General features: G+C 46.3%; 1 protein-coding gene across 2 annotated transcripts in view; it reads right to left on the bottom strand.

Moving 5' to 3' along the window:
- Positions 1–7,480: 7,480 nt before the first annotated feature.
- NACC1 (nucleus accumbens associated 1) overlaps positions 7,481–24,420 on the bottom strand; it is a 90,439-nt gene continuing 73,499 nt past the window's right edge. For both annotated transcript variants that reach the window (XM_069230402.1, XM_069230401.1), the window contains exon 6: positions 7,481–11,574. In XM_069230402.1, coding sequence (XP_069086503.1) covers positions 11,309–11,574 — 266 coding nt within the window. In that variant the 3' untranslated portion in view covers positions 7,481–11,308. The remainder of the gene's footprint in view (positions 11,575–24,420) is intronic.

The raw sequence follows: 24,420 nt of genomic DNA, 5'->3' as shown, positions 1-24,420 counted from the left end.
ATCTGATGGTCCTTTGCCCAGGACCATAGCCGAAGAGCTTCTCTGCAGAGAAGGTACGACCCTACTCCTCCCTGTTTGTTTATGTACCACATCGTGGTAGTATTGTCCGTCAGGACCTGTACCGACTGACCACGAAGGGATGGGAGGAAGGCCTTGAGAGCCAAACGTACAGCCCGTAACTCCAACAGATTGATATGAAACACCTGTTCCTCTGGAGACCAAAGCCCTTTGATCTCCAGATCCCCCAGATGAGCTCCCCATCCTAGGGTGGAGGCATCCGTTATTACCGTGGCCACTGGTGGCGACTGCGCGAACGGCTTCCCCTGTGAAAGATTGTTGCCCGCAATCCACCACTTCAATTCCACAGCAGCATCTCTGGAGATCTTGACAGTACCTTCTAAATCTCCCTTGTGTTGAGACCACTGCCTTCGGAGGCACCACTGAAGAGCCCTCATGTGCCAGCGAGCATGCGTGACCAACAGAATGCAGGAGGCGAACAGACCGAGCAGACGAAGGACCTTGAGGACTGGAACTACCGCTCCATTTCGAAACATTGGAACCAATTCCTGAATATCTTGAATCCGCTGAGGCGGAGGAAAGGCTCGACTCAATGTTGTATCCAGTACTGCCCCTATGAACAGGAGGCGCTGAGAGGGCTCCAGGTGAGATTTGGGCACGTTCACCGAAAAGCCCAGGTCGAACAACAACTGGGTTGTTGACTGCAGATGATGCGACACAAGCTCCGGGGACTTGGCTTTGATCAACCAGTCGTCCAAGTAAGGGAATACTGCTATCCCCTTCCTTCTGAGCTCCGCCGCAACCACTGACATCACCTTTGTGAAGACTCGAGGTGCTGAAGTAAGACCAAACGGGAGGACCGCAAACTGATAGTGCTGCGACCCTACCACAAACCGGAGATACTTCCTGTGCGACTTGAGTATCGGGATATGAAAGTAAGCATCCTGCAAGTCGACAGACACCATCCAATCTTCCTTGTTCAACGCCAAAAGCACCTGTGCTAGGGTCAGCATCTTGAACTTTTCCTGTTTGAGGAACCAATTCAAGATCCTCAGATCCAGGATTGGTCTCAACTGACCATCCTTTTTGGGAATCAGGAAGTATCTTGAGTAACAACCTCGACCCTTTTCCTGCTCTGGGACCAACTCTACCGCGCCCTTTGAAAGGAGGACTTGAACCTCCTGTTCTAGCAACAGGAGGTGTTCTTCTGAACAATAAGATGGGCGGGGCGGGATGAGGTGCGGGAACTCCCGAAAGGGAAGGGCGTAGCCTTTTCCCACAATGCCGAGAACCCAAGTGTCCGTTGTGATAGACTTCCACTTGTGGAGAAAACGCTGTAATCTGCCCCCTACAGGAGAGGAGTGAGTGGGAAACGGTGGAAGCCTAAGGCTGCTTCCCCTGCTGCACCCCTCCAGAGGACGAGGAAGAGGCAGAGTGCTGTTGAGAGGCTCCTCTGGTACGGACCCCACCCCTCCCCCTCCCTCTAAATGACCTATAGGGGAGGGAAGAGGCGGGTTGCTGGAACCTCCCCCGAAAGGAAGAGGAATAAGAGCCACGCCCAAATCCCCGAAACCTCCTGAAAATTCTAGAAGAGGCAGAGGAAGAAGGAGCTTGCAGTCCTAACGATTTGGCTGTGGCTCTACTCTCCTTAAATCGTTCCAAGGCTGAATCTGCCTTGGCTCCAAACAGTCTGTCCCCATCAAACGGGAGGTCCAGCAGGGTCGACTGCACATCCGCAGAGAACCCTGAGTTTCGGAGCCAGGCCTGTCTTCTTGCCACCACAGCCGTGCCCATCGCCCTGGCCACCGAGTCGGTCGTGTCCAGCCCAGACTGGATAATCTGGGTCGCGGCAGCCTGGGCGTCCGAGACCACATCCAAAAGACCCTGGGGAAGCTCCGTGAATGAAGACGAAATATCATCCATCAGCGCATGGATGTACCTCCCCAGAATGCACGTGGCGTTGGTGGCCTTCAACGCCAAACTGCATGACGAAAATATTTTCTTGGACTGCGCATCCAGTTTCTTGGAGTCTCTGTCTCCAGGCACCGTCGGGAAGGAACCAGGCGCTGACTTTGAGGAACAGGAGGCTTGCACCACCAAGCTCTCCGGCGTAGGGTGTCTAGAGAGAAAGCCAGGGTCAGATGGTGCAGCTCGATACCTCCTGGCCACAGCCCTATGAACGGCCGAGGAAGACACCGGCTTCTTCCACACCTCCCACACCGGATCCAGCAAAGCCTCATTAAATGGCAAGAGAGGCTCAGCTGCCGCAGAGGCCGGATGCAATACCTCTGTCAGCAAATTCTGCTTTGCCTCTGCCACCGGCAAAGGCAGGTCCAAAAAGCTCGCTGCCTTCCTCACCACAGCATGAAAGGAAGCAGCCTCCTCCGTATATTCCCCTGGAGATGAAAGGTCCCACTCAGGGGAAGTGTCCAGCCCACTGGCGGCTGTATCCAGACCATGCAGTCCGTCTCCAGAGTCCTCAATCTCTCCCTCCTCTAGGACTCGCTGGTACTCTTGCTCTTCTAAAAGACGGAGAGCACGCCTCCTCGAATGAAGTCTCTCCTCGATACGCGGAGTCGACATGGCCTCCGCCGACGTCGAAGAACGGCGCCGATCTCCAGAAGCATCTGACGCCGCGTCCGGCGCCACAGGCAGCTTCGGCGCCGAGGCAGGAGCCGGAGGACGAGGTCTTGGAGCCGATGGACCAACCGGAGTCACAGGGCAAAATCCTGACTTCGACGGAGGGGCAACCTCCGGGGCCGAAACATCCGAAGCCACCGGAGCGGCCACCGACGCCGGCACCGGCGCCGAGCCCACATTCCCAAAAGGGAGAAAGGGCATAAAGGGTGCCGGCCGAAGAGGCGCAGGATCACCCAACGAAAAGGCCAAGGGCCCCGAAGGACCAGCCGGAGCAGCTCCTGGAGCCATCTGCTGAAAGATGGTATACATCGCATTAAGAAACGCGGTACTATCGGCTCCAGGAGTGGGAAAAGCCGGATACTGGGGTGCCTGGATCGAGGGCGACCCCGACGCCGGCCTCGACGTCTGCGACGCCGGAGAAAACACAAGAGGCTGCACCACCTCAATCACTGACGCCTGACCAGGTGAAGTCGGTGACGCCGGAGAGGGCAACGGCGTCGATGGATGCGGCGTGACCGTGGGGCTGACCTCCCAAGTCCTCCGACGCCGAGCCGAAGGTGACCTCGAACGAGACTCCTTGCTGGAGTGACGTCGTGAGTCTCTACGGCGCCGGGAGTCTCGATGACGCCGGTGAGACCTTGGCGAAGAAGACTTCTTATGATGTTTCTCCTTCTTCTTTGACTTTGCCATAAATAACTTGGCCTCGCGCTCTTTGAGGGCCTTCGGATTCATGTGTTGACATGAATCGCAAGTCGAGACGTCGTGGTCGGAGCTCAAACACCATAGACAGTCGGAGTGAGGATCTGTAACTGACATCTTGCCCCCACACTCTCGACAGGGCTTGAAACCCGACTTCCTCTGAGACATTGTTACCGCAGAGAAGACTACGCAGCAGACAATACACTGTAACCACGAAGGTAACAGTAACTCCCTCGAAGATAACCGTTTCGAATGCACGGAAAAAAGGGAACTGTCATCGGCACGTCGGCGAGGACTTCTTATTGCCTGTATGACGTCAGACGGCGTCGCGTGGGCTAGAGTGACGTCCTCGTCGACGTGCAGAGACTAGTAAGAAGATTTCCGTCAAATGCTGGCGCCATGGGAGTATTCATCAGGTGAGGAATCCACAGGTAGTTGTATCCATCAGAACAGACTGTGCACCGTCTCCGTACGTGCAACCTGCAAACTTTATCGGTGCTTCATCCATCCTGAGCTTATTTCCCACTTCTCTGGTTATAAAAATCCGAGTGATGTCTAGTGTTCTTTTGTGTACCCCTCTGGGCCTATCAAAGTCAAACACATTGTCCTCATCCTGAAACTGACCTAATGGCCTTTCACTGTAAGGGCTGAAACGTCTACATACCGAGGTGGATTTGAGAAAAAGAGAGCATCATTAGCCATACATAGATAATAACCTAGATCTGATTTGCCCCTCTTTATCAAATTACTTCACCACTTGTACATACCATTTTAACTGTTGTAGAAACTAATATGTCTGAGCACGTCTGGACCAGTGCCCAAAGATTCAACTGTAATTAATTTTCCAACTCATTCAACTATATACAGAATTTTGTCTTTCTTTTATTTGCTTATGCCTATTAAGTGTCCTCACTGAATCGATACTTTTGCACAGAAAACCGTGTGCGTGCTGGAGAGACCTGTATCATCATAAGAAAAATTAAACCAGACCAACCCCTGCTCTTCCCAGTTCTATTGAGTATTCATGGCAAACCTATTACTTGCACCAAATAATCTCTAGATGTCTGAATAACAGGTTGACTGGGCATCTGCAGGTATTTAATTCTGCTAATCTAATACTGCTGCAAATTCAAAGATACAAAAAACAGCGACAAAAAGCAGACAGACTTCTACCTTGGCCCATTCTCCTGGAAATACTCGCCAAGTCACTGACGCAGAGCTCTCCATCACTTCAGTTGCCTGAAACCACTGAAATTAAATTACTAATCTTTTGAATATGGTGTCCTAAAATGGCCACGGTCTTAAACAATAACTAGTGACACGTAACCAACCAGGGTGTAGGTGCCCTGCAAAAGCTATCTATAACTTAACACTGGTGCAAATTAATAATACACAACAAAGATCTCTGAACCTCAGAAGAGAATATCCAATACATAAATGCATATCAAACATTACTACCGGTTGTAACCACACTTCCCGAACGGCTTCCTTTGCAACCACAATTTTGCCAACAGTGGAGTAAATAAAATAAAATAAAAATAAAAATAATATTTTACTTCCACTTTGTTTCTAGATTCATAATATGCTTAGAAGTTATTACAAGGTAGATTCCTGCTACTGCATTCAAATACCTTTCACTGTGAAATACTACCACTACACTCATTCACCTCAAAGGGTGAGGATCATGAGGCTTGGATCTAACACTTAAAAGGGCACAAACCACAGAATATTCACTACACAAATACCCCGTAAACGTCTCTGTCTGTACAAGACATATTTTTTGAGGCACTAACCAATCGATCAGCTACAATCAATATTTGAAATATGCTTGGGTGTGCGTACCAGCAAAGAGAGGATATTTTGCAGCACGGACTGCAATCAGGAGTACCCGAGTGTTATCCAAAGACTTGGATCTTTGGTATCCCAGCCACTGCATTTTTTAACCCTGGCCATAAAAGCGGCAATCAGAAAAAAATAATATAAAAGAGGAACCAAAAGCCATGGATCTTTCTTTAGTTTTCATTCCCTGTGCTTTCTGCCCAGCCCCAAGGCAGCAACTGGAAGGCTGTTGAGGTTGGCTATGAGTGGGGAAATGTGGCGAGGCTTATGCCATTACCAGGGATCAAAATGTGTGTGATGAGGCTTCACTAAAAAATAACCCTGCCATTCTTCAGGTAAATCAACGTCCATGTTTTGCAGGATGGGTAAAGTGTGGAGGAAGCACACCAGGAAGGAGGTCAGGGCATGGGCTTTTCTTGTAAATCGGATCAATAACATACCGTTAAAGACTCGGCCTGCACACTGTGAGATAGACCCTCAGTAAAACAAGCTGCATAAAGATGATCATAAGGAGTAGCCATTTGGTGAGGCCTAAGTGTAACAATCAATAGGGTTCACAGTAAAACCTATTGGCTGTGCCAATGTACGTGTGTGTATATGTGTGTATATATGTATTTTTAAAAAAATTTTTTTTTTTTACTGGTAAATGTAAACTAAGAAATCAGACCCGGCAGCCATCTCTGAATAACTTCTCTGAAAATATATCTTCCAAGATGAACAACATATGTGGGTACACACAGTCAGTGGGTATCTTGGAATGTTTTTCTAATGCCAAGTTAAAAAAAAAAAAAAAATCACTCCAAGATTGCCCCCGGACACGCATATGTGGTAGCCATCTTGAGATGTGTTTTTTAGTTTATTGTGAATTTACTGTTCAAAGATGGCATGGACACTGTATTAAATTTAAACATGCGTTTTGCTGTGCAATAAGGAAAAGCAAGTGGCCCGTAGCTGAGTGCCAAAATAAATAAATCCAAATAAAAGCTTTGAAAAGCAGGGGTGGATGGAAACATGACATGAGAAGTGGGGCTTCAAAAGCCACGAAGCTGGCTGTTACTATAAAAATCACCCACACACACATCCCTTGAGTCTGAGGGGCAAAAAATCAACGTCGGAGGAAGGAAGATCAATGGAAAAATGGAGGATTGGAGTAGGGAGAGCAATGGAGGATTCAATAGAAACCAAGCACACAAGAGAAAAACACACATGCATACCACGGAGTACTGAATGAAAAAGAAATCAGTAGTTCCCGAACTGTAAGCAAAGGAAACATACAACTCGTTCACCTAGGAAACTAGTAAAACATCTATGCTCCAAAGGAGTTATAAATACTAGAAGAGGAACGAAAGAAACTGAATAAGCAAACTAAATTGACAAGAAACCCAACCAATGGGTAGACCTAAAGACCACCAAATTTTGGAATTGTACCAAAAATGTCTAGGCAAAATGCCGCTGAGGCGGCCTTGTAGGGAAGATCAACAGGGGAGCAACCACAAGACGACTTGGCCATATTTTTATCTAAAGTAGTAACATTCCATCAGCAAAGGGAGGGGATGCAAAGACGCACAAGAGGCAACTAAAGTTAGAAATAGTAAGAAACAATCACACATTTTATCACTATAGCCAGCAAATCAGATTCTGTTTCACTCTAAAACCATTCACCACTTCTTCAACATCCACCCCATTTTGCTAGATTAGAGTCCCCTTTTGCCCCACCCCGTGCTGACCCAGGCCACCGGTAACTACTGTGGTCCAGAAGCCAGGCCATAATTTTTCACCCATCAAGCCACTCCAGACACGAACCAGGCATATGCAAATTACTTTGTCTTGCTACAAAAGGACTCTTCCAGAGCAAACTACCAAGACGGTTCCCTTCTGAGAGAGAACACAAGCAACCCCAGATTAGTTTTAACCTGTTTGGGCCTTGTCAATAGACTGCTGCTCGACTCCCATGGCACTGAGTACAGATCTGTCTGGACTACTTTAGAATGCACACTTGCTACTGTGATTTCCATCACTAGATTACTGCTTCACTCATGGTCCTCACAGTCTCAAGTGTCTCACTCTTGGGCTTCCCCACTGTAGATTATACCTTGGCTCTTAGGCCTCACAGTCTCAAATTACAGCAGCATTCCTGGGGCCCTCCTCCTTTCGATCAAAGCCTCCTAGTCTCATATTACACCTTCAGTTGTGGGCCCTCAAATGCACATATAACATCCTCATACCGTCGATTAGTGTGGACTTTGGTCTACACTTGGATTACAATATCACACATGCTTCCTCCCCCAGACTAACCCAGATGAAGGCTGTTGGCTACTGGTCAATTTAACCACATATCAGAGCCTCCATCCTAGACAATCACTCAACCAGGCTCACCTTTGATTACCACCTCATTACTGGGACTTAGCCTCAAATTGAAGACTTACTCTTGAGTGCTAGTCTACAACTACAACCTCACTTTTGGTCCTCCCAGCCCTGATAATATACTGTCTCACAGGCTTCCTGACTTTAAGATTACAATTTGTCTATCCAATCTAAAATTACCTCACTTTGCGTCTTTCCAGCCTCAGATTACAGCCTCCCTCCTCGATTTACCGGCCTCATTTACAACTTCACTGCTAGCTTTTAGATCATAGCCTCAGTCTTACTTCTCTGAGCCTTAAGAAAGCCACTGTGCTGGTCTTCTTAGCGTCAGATTAAAGCCTTAAAGATAGGTAACATAATTTCTGGTTTCATGGTTTGCAGCAGTAGTGATCTTGTTCAAGTGGGATGTTCTACAACCTCGGGATGGTGCCCAATAATCTACCAAACACAGGACTGCCAGGTTTTTCTGTGAATCCAGAAACCTACGCAGTGTGTCTGTGGTATTAACAAATCACACTGGATCTTGCAACGGGGCCAGGTAGACTGTCCTCGATGTGACTGGTGGTGCAGCTGAGGAGGACAAAGTGAAGGGGAAGAATGACTGGCCACACAACTGCAGTTGAGTGTATGGGAGTGGAGGAAAGACACCCTTAAAGGGGGTACACAGACTAAACGGGGTATGATCACATATTGTGCTGCAAGATGAATGGAAACAAAACAGCAAGCAAAGCAAAACCAACAAAAGGCAAGAATCCAGGAAGAGTAAAGCAGCACCCTTCTTCAAGGCCTGCATTAGTAGGAGACTAGCATCACAACGGTTAAAGCAGAGTGACTACTAATCATTGAGTCTGTTTACTGCTAAGCACAGCAATACTGGAATAGGGAGTTTGCCATGTTAAGTTAAGCAGATCTGTAGGGCACACTATCGCTCGGGATGGTATCCTGGTGCTGAAATACAAGGATGTTGCCTCTGCTCTTTGTGAGAAAGGCACTTCCTTTCACTGGGATAGCCCATTATCTAGTCAAAAGCGACACCTGATGATCTGTGTTGAGGGCTGATTTTAGAATGGCACTGGTCAGTCTAGACACAGACCGATGCATAAATAACAATATCAGGGGTTCCGTTCCAAGTGCTGGCCTTACACTAATTTGTGCAGACCCTGGGGGTGCAGCTAAAATAAAAAAACTCTACTTGGGATGGGAAACCAAGTGGTGCTAATGGGCAACATGTGCTGGCTACAGCTTGGAATGCATTGTAAGTAACAAAAGTAAGAGCCATCCATAGTGCATACAGGATATATGCTTGACTAATGAATGCACAATTGCTGGCAGCATCATAGCCACACCAGCGGCTCTCGTGAAAACAGGGCATTTTACCCTAATAATCTGGATAATAGGATTGCAGGCTGCTGCTGAAAAAAACAGTCTTTGAGAAGGAGAGTATGTATTGCCCTGCTCTTACTATGACTGGGGGTACTGCTACAATAATGGATGGGGATCTACAAGTGACACCAGAGGTCATGACAAAGGCTAAAATATACCACTAATGAAGGCTTGGGTGAGAAGTGGTATACCATTTACAGTGACATCTGATGGGTATGACTAGGTATGCTACTGCATTACCAGCCTAAAGGGAATGATAACTATGCACTATTCGGCCAAAGACACCAGAAGGCCAGGCCAAGTGGTGTTTGTAAAATAAGAGCCGCTTGTGGATGCGGAGGTCATTACCTGCATAGACATCCGTTGGCTGGTTGTGCAAGTGCTGCTGAATTAACACAGCCCACTGTGGAGGGTCTGCAAAGCACTACACCTACAGTGACAACAAAGCAATTTAAAAACAAATGAAAATCACGCTCAGGCATAAACTGGAATATACATGCAAGCCTTTGGGAACACTGTTTGGAAGAAAAAAAATCCTTCTGCAAATGGTTTGAGTGATGTAGCTGCAATGAAAATGAAAGGGTGGGGAAGAGCACTTATCTTAAAAATGCTTTAATCAGACTGGAAACAAAAATCCAAATTCATTTAAAATAGACAAAAATATGTTTCATACAATAAAAACACCGTGTTGTCTCAGCACAATCAGCAGTAAAAAGAGCTAACGATTAGTAAAGAAAACACATTAACAGCAAAAACATCCGGAGCGCTTGAAAGAGCAAAAGGACAACTCTGCCCAGGCAATGTCTGCATGGAACGGGCAAGATGTTTGTGAACCAGGAACGTGACAAGAAAATGATACAGAGCAACAGCAGAACAAAACTGAGGCAACACAACAGACAAACATAAAGGAGGGCAAAGCAAAGTGACAAGGCAACAGAAAAGGGGGTGCAAAGTAACTGGCTCAGTGCTGATATGGTTGGCACCTGAGCTAGGGACAGTCTGCTTGTTTACCAATGCTACCAGCGTGTCCCCCTTATTACACCTCCAAACTTAATGACCTGTCCGCTTTGAAGACTGCAAGCACACTAGACCAATACTTTAAGGACATCATAGAGACAGTCAACGTTTTAACTGTGACTCGAGGAAATAAAAGATGTCAACGGAAGAACTCCAACTAGCTATTTGGAGGGAATGTAAAAAATATATCTATTCTCTATCAGATTATTGTTTTTTTCTAACATATTTTCTTTTTTCTCTCTAAAAATAAAGTCCCTTTTCTTAAGCACCTCCCCAAGCTGCAGCGTAGAATAAACTAGGTGTTTTGTTGCAGGTCAGCCCAATATACAGGTCATAGATAACCCTCAAACTATTGGAGTTCAACAGATATATTTAACCCACCAAATATCTCGCCTGCATCCTCTTCAGGTCATCTAGATAATGGCCAGAGAGAAGGTACCACAACCCATGAGCCTTCTCATGTTGATGACGGCATAGAAAACAACTCAAAAAATGTGTTCACTGTGGGAGGAGCGAATGAATTTACAAAGTGTGCAAACTCTTTGCCAAATAAAAACTTTGGTGCTAGTAGAAAAACAAAACGTTTGGAGAAGCCCTAGTAAAACCAGAGCGTCATAACCCAGCTTCAGTCACAAGTACATAAAGAGCAACATATCTTGGAATTCAGTGTAAAGCAAGAAAACGTCCCCCCCTCCCACCCAAGCAAAAAGAAGAAAAAAACAACAAGGCTCTTTCTTGCCCCTCTCCCCCCTCCCCCAAAAAAGGTACAAAAATAAAAGCTATCACCCAGCCCTCTTGGAGAAGTTCGATTGCTTACTTTTTTTTGAAGGCAGACAGTCTTTTCAGGAAGAAGCTTAAAAGAAGCACATGTTAACATTTTCACATTTTCCCTTTAGGTCTCACTCGCTCTCTGGTGCTTTTTGCCCCGTGGGGTTTATATTTCAGTTTTTTCACTCCATCAGCAAACGTACTTTTTAAAATCCTTTTTACACATTAAAAAATCGTCTGCATTCAAAAAGCAGTCTACATTTCCAGCCGATGACCAACTTCCCGGAGTGCAAAACGTCCACAGAACAGGGAAGGGGTTGGGGGTTGGAGGGGATGTTGGGGCTGGAGCTGCGACCAAACGACACATTTGAAGGGAGCTTCTCCTCTCCACCACTCAGTTTCCAACACACCTCTCTAATGCCTGCAACACCCAGACCACATATTTGTTTCTTTTGAAAGGTATGGTGCACATCTCCCAGACACTATTTCCGAGAGAAAACAAAAAATAAATGGAGTAGTGTGACACTGGTGGAGGGGGTGGAAGCACTGCATCTTGCAATGCAATTGTTTTTTAATCGCATTACTGCAGGGCTTCAGCAGCATTGGCAGCTGCGGCGTCCACTTCTGAGCCAGCAGCGTCAAAGCTGTGGTCCACTCCCATGAGATCCGGCTCCAGCTTGCCAGTATCGTTGATGAAGCTTGTGTAAGTGTCACCCTCAGCCATTAGAAGCTTCAATTTAGGGATCCAGCTCTTGCGCACCACGCGACGCGCATTAGTGCACATGTCTGCAGCGATTGCATTCATCTCACTCTCTTTGAAGTTTGGAGCAAAGTTCTGGCAATAGACTGGAGAAGATAGGAGAAAGTAATGGCGTAAAGTCAGAAACCACTTCAACTATATACATTATGAAAAAGTAATGTGAAAACAGAACATACTCATTTACTTTATTTTAACACGTGTTGGTGCTTTTATTACACAAAATATAGTGGAATAAAAACTTATCTCATGGAGATCAGTAACATAGGGGAAGTCATTCACAACATTCTCTAAAAGTAGTATTTTTGTATCCATTTGAGACTAAACTTTTTGGTAAAATTTGCAAATTATGTGGCCAAAGCAGTAACTGTATAATTATGCGGCAAGTCAGTAGCCACAGAAACGCCTAAATTAATGGACACCCACCCTTGCACGTTGGTTTATTAACAATTTATTCAAGAAAGGCAAACAAAGAATAAACATGCAAATCCAAATCAGTGCCTATTGTTAGCTACACTATGAAGAAAACAGATTGCTTTTTCCCCAGGTACCTGCCCCCCACACACAAAAACATGTAATATAAAATCAATACATAACGGGTGTCACGTATAATATGGTCAACTCGGGGGTCTGGTGACATTTACAAACTACTCTGCTTTCAGTCTTGTAGTTTATGATTTATATAAACGTTCTTATTTCCCAAAACAAATAAATAAGAAGAGATGCACTAAAAAAGGCATCATTTACCGTTTTTCCGAGTTAGCAATATGTTAAATCAGCAGTACATTTAGCTGGAGAACAACACTTAAAATAGTGTAAGCTACACAAAATAAAAACAGGATATGGTGCTCCAATATGAGACGGTACACAGAGTAACAATTCAAACCTGACCCTTTCAGAACCCTAGAGGACCGCGCCATTCCATCAGAGTGTAATTAAGGCAGGATAGGTGTCGTGGGCCCAGGTAGATAACAGTCAAAGCTACCTTAGCCATGGCACAGGTACAAGAAACAGCAGGCTTTGCCAATGCTAAAAAAAAACTTACTGAAATGTGTTTTTACGTTTCTGACGTCTAGATTGATAGCAGATATAACTGCTACCATAAAGCCCACCGCAAAACAAAACATTGTGAAACAACGCTGTCCCGCTCAGTTCATTACCCATTGGATAAAGGAAAAACTTGTCTCAACAGTCTCTCAAAAAAATGAAGAAACCAAATTGATTAACAGGGTAGGAAGATTTAAATGCAAATAGATGGCATTAATCAGGTGACACATTTATTTAATTACTATATGCACCTTTATTCAAACATAGTCTGGTTGTTTTTTTTTTTAATATGCCCATACTTATAGAGTCGTAGCTTTGGGGCCCAGTATTATGCAACTGCCATCCACTCGGCATAGCACTTGCAAGTTCAAAGCAGCAACTCCCCTCCAAGAAAGGGAGGCCACCTCTCAACATCATGAGCTTGACGTAATTTTTTATGACAGTTGTGATCTCTGATGAAACGAGGATAGCTCTGCACGAAACCAATCGGCACAATTATCCCTATATTTGGAGAGGAGAAGATAGAATCCTCAATCTTCTCAGTTATGGGAAAAAACATTTTTTCCAGTACGGACACCAAATTACGAACAGATCAGTATTTGTGCAGCTCGGGCGCTGCAGCTGTTCAGCCAAGCATGTGCGTCTTGGACATTTTGAGGTGCTGGTATATATTGTTTTTCAATCTTACAAGGTGTTGGGTATTGCCCGTGAACGTTTGAAACTGGAATTGTCATGGTATTAAGCCAATCGAGAGTATCCTAAAAAATAAAAAAAAGCGAAAGGAAGAAAGCACTGGGGCAAGGTGCTAGGCCCTAAGTTAACTGGCAACACCACCTGTCGACTATGACCTGATAGGACTGGGTAATGAAAACGGCTTGCAGCAGTTTGGATGAATCCTTGTGATCCCAGACCTTTTGTTCTCCAATACAAAATAATTTCATTGTCAACCACGTCCCAAACTGGAGAGGTCGATATGAATCCAGATATGGTCAGGATCTGGGGCGGGGTCTGTGCCCCTGAGCTGTGCAAATAATTTACTGTCGATCATGTAGTATGTAGTTGGCTTTCTTAGAGTACTGAAGCTCGTCGCTCTCTCCATAAGCTTATCTGGAATGTGTAGCTATGAGATGGACTGATAGGTCACCAGTTCCAAGTAGTCATCAGTCTACTTCTTTACCAGCAGTTATAATGGCATGCTTGAATGCCCTGGTTGCAGTGTCTTTTTGAAGGCATGCATTAATAACCGTTGGGATATCACGAGTAAGCCTGCCAAGGTGGTCACATTATAGTTCATATTTATATTGGGCTTACTACCCACCAGTGTGTGGTGCTGAAGTGCTAGCCCACGTGGGTATCACGCTACCCTGTTAGGGGTGTGTGCACAATGTTTTCAGATGCTGGACAATGTTCAACTTTGAGTTTTCAGGCTTTAATTATTCCAGCCACCCAGCAAAAGTGTTGGGAGCTCAACAACTTAAATAGAAATAGAGATAGAGATGTCCGTATTTTCGGGGAAGTGTTGTTGTTTCAAAGGAATCTTGGATAATACTGTGCAATGTCCTCAAGGGAAGTAGGTTATCTTGTTCTCTTCATGAAGAGGGCTTGCAAAGTGTTCTTCGTTGTCTCAGCCAGATCAAGGATTTTGAACACACTGTGCTTTCGCCAGGCCACGTCTGTTATGATCAGTGGAGTTGGCCTTTTTAGCTCTCTGCAATCACCCTAGTTTGCTGTTGAGAGCGTTACAGCGGTTTACGTCACTAAATTCCATGGTCATTCGAGCGTTGCTCTAGTTTCCATTGCAACCTTTTCATTGTAGATAAACATGTCCCAATTCACCTGTTGGTGCCTCCACAGCTCAATTTATCTGATCATGCATGAAAGAGGTTTCAGAACACTTACCTAAAGAACACAATGCTAACAAGTGAGGCTGCTGAAAGGACAGTCCGTCATAGGCTTTTACACTACTATAAGTTAAATATTCACCTTTGGTTGGTCGTCTTTCAACACTAAACAAATTCCAAGCATGAGAGGTTCCTCAATTTCCCTTCTATTTTCAACTGGTCTTTCCTTGAACAAAAATCTGTATGTAATTTTTAACCCTTTTCTGTGTGTTGGGCGACAAGGTGGGCGTGTGCGTCAGACAGCTCCTGGCTGTCCTGGCAACCACCCACAGGGGAAGCACTGGCGCTCCCCTCCCCCCCCCCACCCTGGGACACCCTTGTGCACCCCCTCAACCCCTCAGGCATCTGATGAGGTTAGAGCGCCACTATCATAAAAAGATGGTGGGACGTGCTGGAAGACAATTGTTTCCAGCACATCCAGGGGATTAGAGGTGAGTTTGGGGTCAGGGAGGGGGATCAGGGACAACACAGATACATGGAGGGGGGGGGGAGGGGGGAGTGGAAGGGTTTTTCTTTCCTCCGATGTCTCTTTAGTGTGCATTCCTGCTGCACAGTTGCGTATGGGGCCACAATCGTGCAGCAGGAATGCCCACTAGACACCAGAGAATTGTTTGATTTTTAATAATTGATTTTTGGGGTGCGGCCCCCTGGGAAAGTGTCGCATCCCTTTTGGGAGCATGTGTTTTGGCAGTTTCTGCCTCCTTGGGTTTTGATCGGCCTTTTTTTAGGTCGATCTGCCCAGTAGGCACTAGGAATATTTATTGTGGTGATATTTGGGGAACAGTGTCTAGGGGATGGGTTGCTCCCTGTTAGGGGCATGTATTTTGTCAGTTTCTGCCCCACTTGGGGTGGGGAAGAAACCACTAGATCACCAGGGATATTTATTGTGAATATATCTAGGGAGCAGCCCCTTTTTTTTGGGGGGGGGGGGGGGGGGGGGGGGGGGGAATTGCTCCTCTTTGGGAAGCGGGGGCAGATCCCACTAGTCCACCAAGGATATTTATTGTGGCAACAGTTGGGGAGCAGCCCATTGGGGAAAGGTCACTCCCTATTTGGGAGCATTATTTTGGCCTATTTTAAGGCCCATCTCAGAAACCACTAGACACAAGAGAAAGTTTTTGAATGTTTGGTGGGGGGGGGGGAAGGGGAAGAGGATGTGTGGACTGGCGATTAAATTTACATTTGGGGTCATAATGTTTTATTGCTCCTTTGTATTGTAGTGCAAAGCTTTTTATTCCTTTGGTGTGACTCCTGCTTGCTGTCCCAGCCATAGCAGATCTGCGGTTTGCATAGTTGCAGGTGTTTGTTCAGAAAACCTTTTTCGTACTGCTTACACCCAATGAGTATCATTGCCATGCATGAATTAGTTTTTTTTTTTTTTTTTTAAATGGTGTAATGATAGCAGCAAATTTAGCTTATGTTTTATTGTGTGTGAAAGTCTCCTTGGATTTGTGCACTATGTGTATTGTGTTGTCTTATGTGTAATTTTATTTTTGTTTTTCCTTTTTAGTGGGATATCGTTGTTGCTTGGTGCATCTGTGCAGAGTAGGTGATAGTGAATCTAGATGTCTCTGGCAAGCGAACGGCATTTTTTTTTTTTTTAGTATAAAGGACTTTTTGATAAAGCCACACTTTGTTTACAACCTATTTTACACAGTGTTGATTATTGATGATTTATTTGTCAAGTTACTTTTATTAGTATTATGGCTAGCTGCAAAATGACTGCTCAGCAGCCTGTTAGCAAGCTATTTGAATCTTCCCCGGACCATGATTATGAAACTGACTCTGCAACTGACGCAGAGAAGGAGGTGCAAGATTCTGGCAGTGAATTTTCTGACAGAGGAATCATCTGATGATGAAGCCACCCTCCGTGCGGATGAAGTGCCTGTTTTAGAGGAGGACACTGATGTGCCGATAGTGCAGCACAAGGCATCTGGATTGCAGCCTGGGGTTGAAAGGCTTGCCCCTGGAAGAGCTGAACTGGTGGCTGCCCCAAACATGGTGCAGCCAGCATAGCCTGCCTTTACTGATATCACAGAGTGTACAGTAAACACTGAAAACTTTGTGCCTACAAATTTCTTTCCGTTGTTTATGAATGATGTATTTTTGGGTGAGACTGTTGAAAAGACTAATACGTATGCTGAACAGAATTTGAGAGACAACAGTGCCAGACCTTAAGCCCTGCTCTAGAGCTACCTGGTGGACTCCGACAAATCTGGAAGAGTTGAAGAAGATAATAGGTTTAACTTCTTTCAATGAGCTTGATAAGGAAGCTGTGCTGTCTTCATACTGGTCTAACCAGTCCCTTGATGGCAACAACCATTTTTCCTGCAATCAGGAGTCATGATAGGTATTTGCTTTTGCTTCAGATGCTACATTTTGTTGATAATGCTTTAGCGTTGCTACAAGATCACCCAGATTGTTACTATCTTCTTAAGACTTTGCAGATCAATTTTCAGATATCTATGTTCCAGGGAAAGAAATAGCTGTGGATGAGTCTTTGGTCCTGTTCAAGGGCCATGTGGTTTTTAGGCAGTAAATTGCTGGCAAGAGAGTAGGTTATGGAATTAAGATGTAAATGCTCTTTAATTTCCTGGTCTACACAGCGACCACTATTACACCTCTGGTTGTTTGTCCACCTTTGGAGTTAGTGAGAAGATTGTGTGGGAATTTGGTAGAGGACTTTTTGACAAAGGTCACAATTTGTACCTAGATAACTTCTACACTGGTGTGCAATTATTCAGGGAATTGTTGAAAGTGGACACTTCCTTGTGGAAAAGTCCACTCTAACAGAAAAGGTTATCCAAAGAAGCTTACTTGTTTACCAAAACAAAAACAAAAAAAAAAAAACTTGAGAGGGGACAGTGCAGTGCCTTGTGTAGTGATGAACTGCTAGCTGCGACATTTGCAGACAGGAGAGATGCCTACATGTTGACTACCATCCGTAATGAAAGTACTTCACCTGTGACTGTTTGGGGTCAGGTTGCTAAAGTGCACAAACCTGTGTGCATTTTAGACTACAAGGAGCACATGGGTGGTGTAGACTGAGCAGATCAGAGGTTGGAACCTTGCACTGCTGTTCTTAATGCTTACTTTTGGTATAAGAAGTTGGCTATCCGTCTCTTCCATTTGGCAACCTTTAATGCTTTTGTTGTGTTCAAGGATACTTCTCCAAAGTCAAAGATGACTTTTGTTCAGTGTCAGCAGTCTGTGATAGGCAGTCTTTTTGTAGTGGAACACACAAGTGTTCGTAGAGTTGGTGGAGGATGTGGCTAGATTGAAAGAGCACCACTTTGCTGATCTCAATCCTCCCACACCCCAATAAAAACAATCCATGTAAGAAATGTAGTCTGTATGCGACGAGACATGAGGAAGAAGACTAGTATGCACTGCCCTGATTGTCCTTCTAAACAAGGGTTGTGTGTGCCAGCACGTTTTAGAATGTACCACATGCAAAACAGTTTTTAGGAGCTCCCATGAGCGTTGCCCAATCTGTATTGTTTTATATTTTCTGTTCAGTTTCACGGGTTGCATTAGTGGGATGTATTTAGTTAGAGCTGCTGTGTTTGTAGTTTTGTATTTGCTTACAATTGGTTTGTGTTTTCTTTTTTGTTAAAAAAAAATAATGTGATGGTGCTGTGCGTGGTCTGACGCTTGGCTGGCAGTGAGCGTGGACGGATGGTGTGTGAGAAGTGACTTGCTGCTGGTCACTACACACACTGCTAGTCAATCATCAGTCCACACACTTTGCAAGCCAGTGTGTAACTGCTGTATCAGTTATGTGGGCGTATAAAAGTGATGGGCCCTTGAATGGAGCAGTCTGCGGTTGTGAGTGTTGCAATGTGTTGGGCCCGCAGCTGGCAGCGTCAATGGTCGCGTGTGTGTCACGTGTGAAAGGGTGTGAATAGCCTTTAAAGCGGTTGGTGCCATGGCATGGCTTTACAGCTCACGAGCTATGAGCTACTGGTGCAGTTTTTTGACCTTTCAATTATTTACAGTGCATCTCATTTTTGTGAAATCTCCTGTTAATAACATTTTATATATAGAACCATCACTCACTCTCGTGCCGAATCCAACTAGTATGTATATGTAAAAATAATGGCGGGTATCCACAAGACGTATTTATTGCACTCTCTCTCTCTGTTGGGAACTCAACTCATGTAAAAAAAAAAAAAAAAACACACTATGCTGTAATCAAGCATTGAAGCACACCCCTGAGAGTCTAGGTGCCTCAGGTGGGACCCCAATGATGAAGCATGCCACCAACTAGGTAGGGGAGTGAGGGGTCTTTCTTCCACTATTTGAATGTCTGGAACATCAGAGAAGTAAGATACTTGGTGGTTTGCTCACTTTTTTGCCTAGGGAAAATCTATCAACTCTAGAAAGGTTTGAAAACTAAACACTCAGGGTAGTACTAGGTGGAGTGCTTCATGCGGACCTCAAAAATTTTTCTTACCCAAAGCGTCCTGCAAATCTCAAAATGTGACTCAAATCACAATTTTTCCTTGCATTTCTGTGGCATATTCTTCCAGAAACAGAAGTAAACCACACATTTTCTACCACCCATCATACCCCTTGGACACCCGATAAAAATGATGCCTCACTTGTGTGGGTGCTCAAACCAGAGTAAATATATATATATATATATATATATATATATATATATATATATATATATATATATATATATATATATATATATATATATATATATATATATATATATATATATATATGGAAAATCTCACTTACCCAGTGTACATCTGTCCGTGGCATGAGTCGCTGCAGATTCACATGCTTTGCACATCCCGCCATCTAGTGTTGGGCTCGGAGTGTTACAAGTTGTTTTTCTTCGAAGAAGTCTTTCGAGTCACGAGATCGAGGGACTCCTCCCCTTTCAGCTCCATTGCGCATGGGCGTCGACGCCATCTTAGATTGTTTTCCCCGCAGAGGGTGAGGTAGGATTTGTGTATTATAGTAATAGTGCCCACGCAATGGAGTAAACATGTCTGTACATAATGTAGTTTAAAGTGATATATTTACTAATTTACAAATGTTCAAGATCAACTTCGAAACGGCTACAGGCTCCCGGGGAGGCCGGTGGGCGCATTTGAATCTGCAGCGACTCATCCCACGAACAGATGTACACTGGGTAAGTGACATTTTCCGTTCGATGGCATGTGTAGCTGCAGATAAACATTGTTAGAAATGGGGTCCTTGGTTGACAGTCAGGTTACCCCCTGTTCAAGCAAAGACCCTCACTCTAGTCAGGGTAAAAGAGAATCACCCTCAGCTAACCCCTGCTTACCCCCTTGGTAGCTTGGCAGAGCAGTAGGCTTAACCTCAGAGTGCTAGGCGTAAAGTATTTGTACCAACACACACAGTAACTCAATGAAAACACTACAAAATGACAACACAGGTTTAGAAAAATAGGAAATATTTATCTAAACAAAACAAGACCAAAACGACAAAAATCCACCATACACAAGTAAAGTTATTAATTAAAAATCAAAAAGAGTCTTTAAGTAGTTTTAAAAACACACTAGCGCTGCTAGAGTGAAAATGTACCTGGTGTGCGTAAAAAATAACCCCGCACGGGCGGGCGTGCGTCGAAAATAACTCCGCACGGCGGTACTCGAGTCAAAAATCCAGCCGCACGATGAGTTGACGATCCAGCCGCGCAGGTTGCGATCTCCCAGCCTCCGTCAGCGATGCTGCGCGTCGTTTCTCCTGCTCCGTGCGTCGATTCTTCGGTCGCGTTTCCTGCGAGCGTCGTTTCTCAGCTGCGGAGCGGGCGGCGCGTCGTTTTTCAGCCGCAGATCGGATTCGCGTCGATCTTTTCCCCGCAAGGCGCTCTGTGCGTGGATTTTCTTGTCTTTAGGCTGCCAGCTTCTCCTTTCAGGGTCCCAGGAACTGGATGGGCACCACAGGGCAGAGTAGGAGTCTCTCCAGAGGCTCCAGGTGCTGGCAGAGAGAAGTCTTTGCTGTCCCTGAGACTTCAAACAACAGGAGGCAAGCTCTAGATCAAGCCCTTGGAGATTTCTTCTCAAGATGGAAGGCACACAAAGTCCAGTCTTTGCCCTCTTACTCTGGCAGAAGCAGCAACTGCAGGATAGCTCCACAAAGCACAGTCACAGGCAGGGCAGCACTTCCTCCTCAGCTAACAGCTCTTCTCCCGGCAGAGGTTCCTCTTGATTCCAGAAGTGTTTCTAAAGTCTGTAGATTTGGGTGCCCTTCTTATACCCATTTTAGTCTTTGAAGTCACCTTTCTTCAAAGGGGACTCACACCTACTTGTGAAATCCTGCCTTGCCCAGGCAAGGCCTCAGACACACACCAGGGGGTTGGAGCCGGCATTGTTAGAGGCAGGCACAGTCCTTTCAGATGAGAGTGACCACTCCACCCCTCCCTCTTAGCAGAGATGGCTAATCAGGAAATGCAGGTTACACCCCAGCTCCCTTTGTGTCACTGTCTGGTGTGAGGTGAAAAACAACCCAACTGTCAACTGACCCAGACAGGGAATCCACAAACAAGGCAGAGTCACAGAATTGTTTAAGCAAGAAAATGCTCACTTTCTAAAAGTGGCATTTTCAAACGCACAATCTTAAAATCAACTTTACTAAAAGATGTATTTTTAAATTGTGAGCTCAGGGACCCCAAACTCCACATGTCCATCTACTCTCTAGGGGAATCTACGCTTTAATCATATTTAAAGGTAGCCCCCATATTATCCTATGAGAGAGACAGTCCTTGCAACAGTGAAAAACGAATTTAGCAGTATTTCACTGTCAGGACATATAAACCACATTACTATATGTCCTACCTTATCCATACACTGCACCCTGCCCTTGGGGCTACCTAGGGCCTACCTTAGGGGTGCCTCACATGTAAGAAAAGGGAAGGTTTAGGCCTGGCAAGTGGGTACACTTGCCAAGTCGAATTTACAGTGTAAAAATACACACACAGACACTGCAGTGGCAGGTCTGAGACATGATTACAGAGCTACTTATGTGGGTGGCACAACCAGTGCTGCAGGCCCACTAGTAGCATTTGATTTACAGGCCCTGGGCACCTCTAGTGCACCTTACTAGGGACTTACTAGTAAATCAAATATGCCAATCATGGATAAACCAATCACATACAATTTCACACAGAGAGTATATGCACTTTAGCACTGGGAAAGTGCTCAGAGTTCAAAAGCCAACAGCGACAGGTCAGAAAAAAATAGGAGGCAGGAGGCAAAAAGACTGGGGATGACCCTGCATAAGCAAAAGTCCAACACGACCCCCTACCAGCCTAAAGCCAGGGGAGAACAATCAATACCTTGATGTACTTCCCTGATTGGGGCGATAGAACAAGGACCCAGGCCCACAACAGCAGGGGCATGTTCCAGTTCTACGCCTTCCTGACTCCAGTTGGATCCCTCTGTCCATACTCTCAGGGCCCACTAAGCTAACCCATGGGGAACCCTTCTCCACATCTACAGACACCATCTGTGCAGCACCTAACTTTACTTTGCTCACAGATGAATTGCAATGGGCAGATAGTACCACCAGGGCCAACACAGTGGTGTTGCCCACTCCACCCCCGAGGTGTGACTCTCGTTTCCCCCCCCCCCAGGGGCAACTCTGTCCACCAGGACAGCAAGCCACGGTGACCCCTGACAACTGTCAGGGATGAGAGCCCGACCTCAGGCCTCTCTAACCACTGTGACTGTGGAGAGTGGGGGGCGGTAGCCCCAGGTGCCTGGCACCCTTTGACCACTCTCTCTTCCACCAGGTCAGGGATGACACCATGAACCTGGCCTTCCAATCCAGGGTCTGTACCCTTAGATTGCACTGGGGCCAGGGGTGAGGCTCTTTCTCCCCTGTCCCTACTCTCAGGGTTCTGCACCCCCCCTCAGGGAGAGTACCCCTTGAAGTCACACCAGGGGGGGGTGATTGGGCAAACCGCCCACCCCTTCAGGTCAGGGTTTATCCCCTGCACCTGATCCTCCAGTCCAGGGTCTGTACCCACAGACTGGACCACTGCCTGGCAACCCAGGACTTCCTGGGGGGCATACCTACCCCCCCACCAGGTCAGAGTTTACCCTCTGAACCTGGTCATCCAACCCAGGGTCACCACCCTGCGGTTGAACCACTGCCTGGCACACCAGGACTTCCAGGGGGGCACACTTACCCCCCTCAAGGGACACACTGTCCCCAAGGGCCACACAAGAGTCTGGCTGGCGCAGGTCTCCTGACCTCTGCCCATCTGACAGAGTCTGGATTCCCCCCAACCCCGAAATGGTCTTACCAAGGTCATTCCTGGGGGGCTCTGCTCTCAGAGCTGACCCCTGACCCTCCAGGTTCTCCACTGGGGTCCGCAACCCCCTCTCAACCCTCTGTCTGGACTTCTGCACCCCCTCACTAGGAGTGGTACTGCCAGACACCAGAACTGGTGGGACGCTGGCTACAGCCACCCCCCCAAGTTCTCCTGACACGGTGGGGTCTCCCTCAACAGATGGCCCTATGGTACAGGCTAGGCTCCCCTCCTGGTGTTCCCTCATGGAACCCTCCAGGACCTGGGACCGGATCTCGGGCACCTTGGGCCTCAACCCATCCCCATTCCCTCTCCTCTGAGACTGGACATGGGGTCCCTCACCCATCCCACTACACTGGGACCTACCTGGGACACTACAATCCTTCCCTACCTCACCTGGTTGGGAACTACCTAGACCACTCCTCTCAGGAGCACCCCCAAATTCCTCTTCAGACTCTCTGGTACTCACCAAGAGGTCTGCCTCCATTGTAAGCTCCCTGGGGTCAGAGAACTCACACTCCACCTGGTGTTGGCATAGCTCTGGAAAATAAGGACTAGACATATGCTCTCCAGCAATTACATCACTCAGCCCCTCACATGAATTAACCAAAGTACCCTTCACCCAACCATCCAGTGACTCTGCTTTGAAAAAGCACCCCACATCACCCTCCTGAGACTGGTGAGACAGTACCTGACTGTCCCTGACACTCAACCCACACTCTTCTGGGATGTCTTCACACTCCATAACCAGGACTTCTACCTCGGGGGAACCCCTCTCCCTGTCACTCTCACCTAGAGTCAGTAGAGTGTCCCTCCCACCAGTAGGAATATGACTCCCCATGCCAGTTCCCCAATCCACCTCAGGGACCCTGTGCATCACTGGAGCTACCTCATACCCCTGAACCTCCTGGTGTGTGTTAACTGCCTCCTTCAAGTAGGGCACCACATCTCTGGGCATGTGCACTTCTTCAGCAGCACTGGATATACAATTGTTGCTGCCACCATTCCAGCTGGACTCAGCCCTCATGACTTCCAGCGGTTTCAAGTTAAGCTTGTAAGCATAAATCATCCTTTGTATCTCGAAGTCCCTTTCCCACTTGTCACACTCCCTTTGCATCCTCAACTTTTCTGCCTCCAACCGGCGAACCCTTTCTGCCTGTCTGTCCTGTAACTCTTTAGGAGTCAGACCCTTGGATGACACCCTGCTACCCCTCCTGGGGACCCTCCCCCCAGGCGTAACAGGTACCTCCACTACACCACTGTGTATCCTCTGCACTTCCCCACCCACATTCTCCTCCTCTGTGTGCCCTCCAGCCTTCTTGATTGTCACCCCGGCCCTCTGTGCCTTTTGCAGCTCCCCCTCCCTGGTGGAGCCCTTAGTGGGACAGTCAAGATCTTTAAGGAACTGTTTCAATTGAGCAACTGAGTACTCCTTCAGTTTCTCCATTTCAAACACAGCTCCAGCTGTTGCATCTCCAGATTGAGACATGATGGTCACAAGTGCAAAGTTCCAAAGGCAGAAAATAAGTTTCCAATGAAGTAAAAAGAATCAGTCAAGGGATCAGCAAAATCATGGAAGTAGAACAAAAAGGAGTCCTTAAGAGAAAAAGCAAAAGATCACCAAACAAGTAGTATGTGGTCACGTAGTGGTCTGAGATCAAAACAGTAGTGTACACTTAATCACTGTA

The sequence above is a fragment of the Pleurodeles waltl genome, chromosome 4_2, assembly GCF_031143425.1.
Source record: "Pleurodeles waltl isolate 20211129_DDA chromosome 4_2, aPleWal1.hap1.20221129, whole genome shotgun sequence".
NCBI classification, from domain to species: domain Eukaryota; kingdom Metazoa; phylum Chordata; class Amphibia; order Caudata; family Salamandridae; genus Pleurodeles; species Pleurodeles waltl.
The sequence above is the reverse complement of the archived record's forward strand: the minus strand, read 5'-3'. Positions and strand labels throughout refer to the sequence as shown.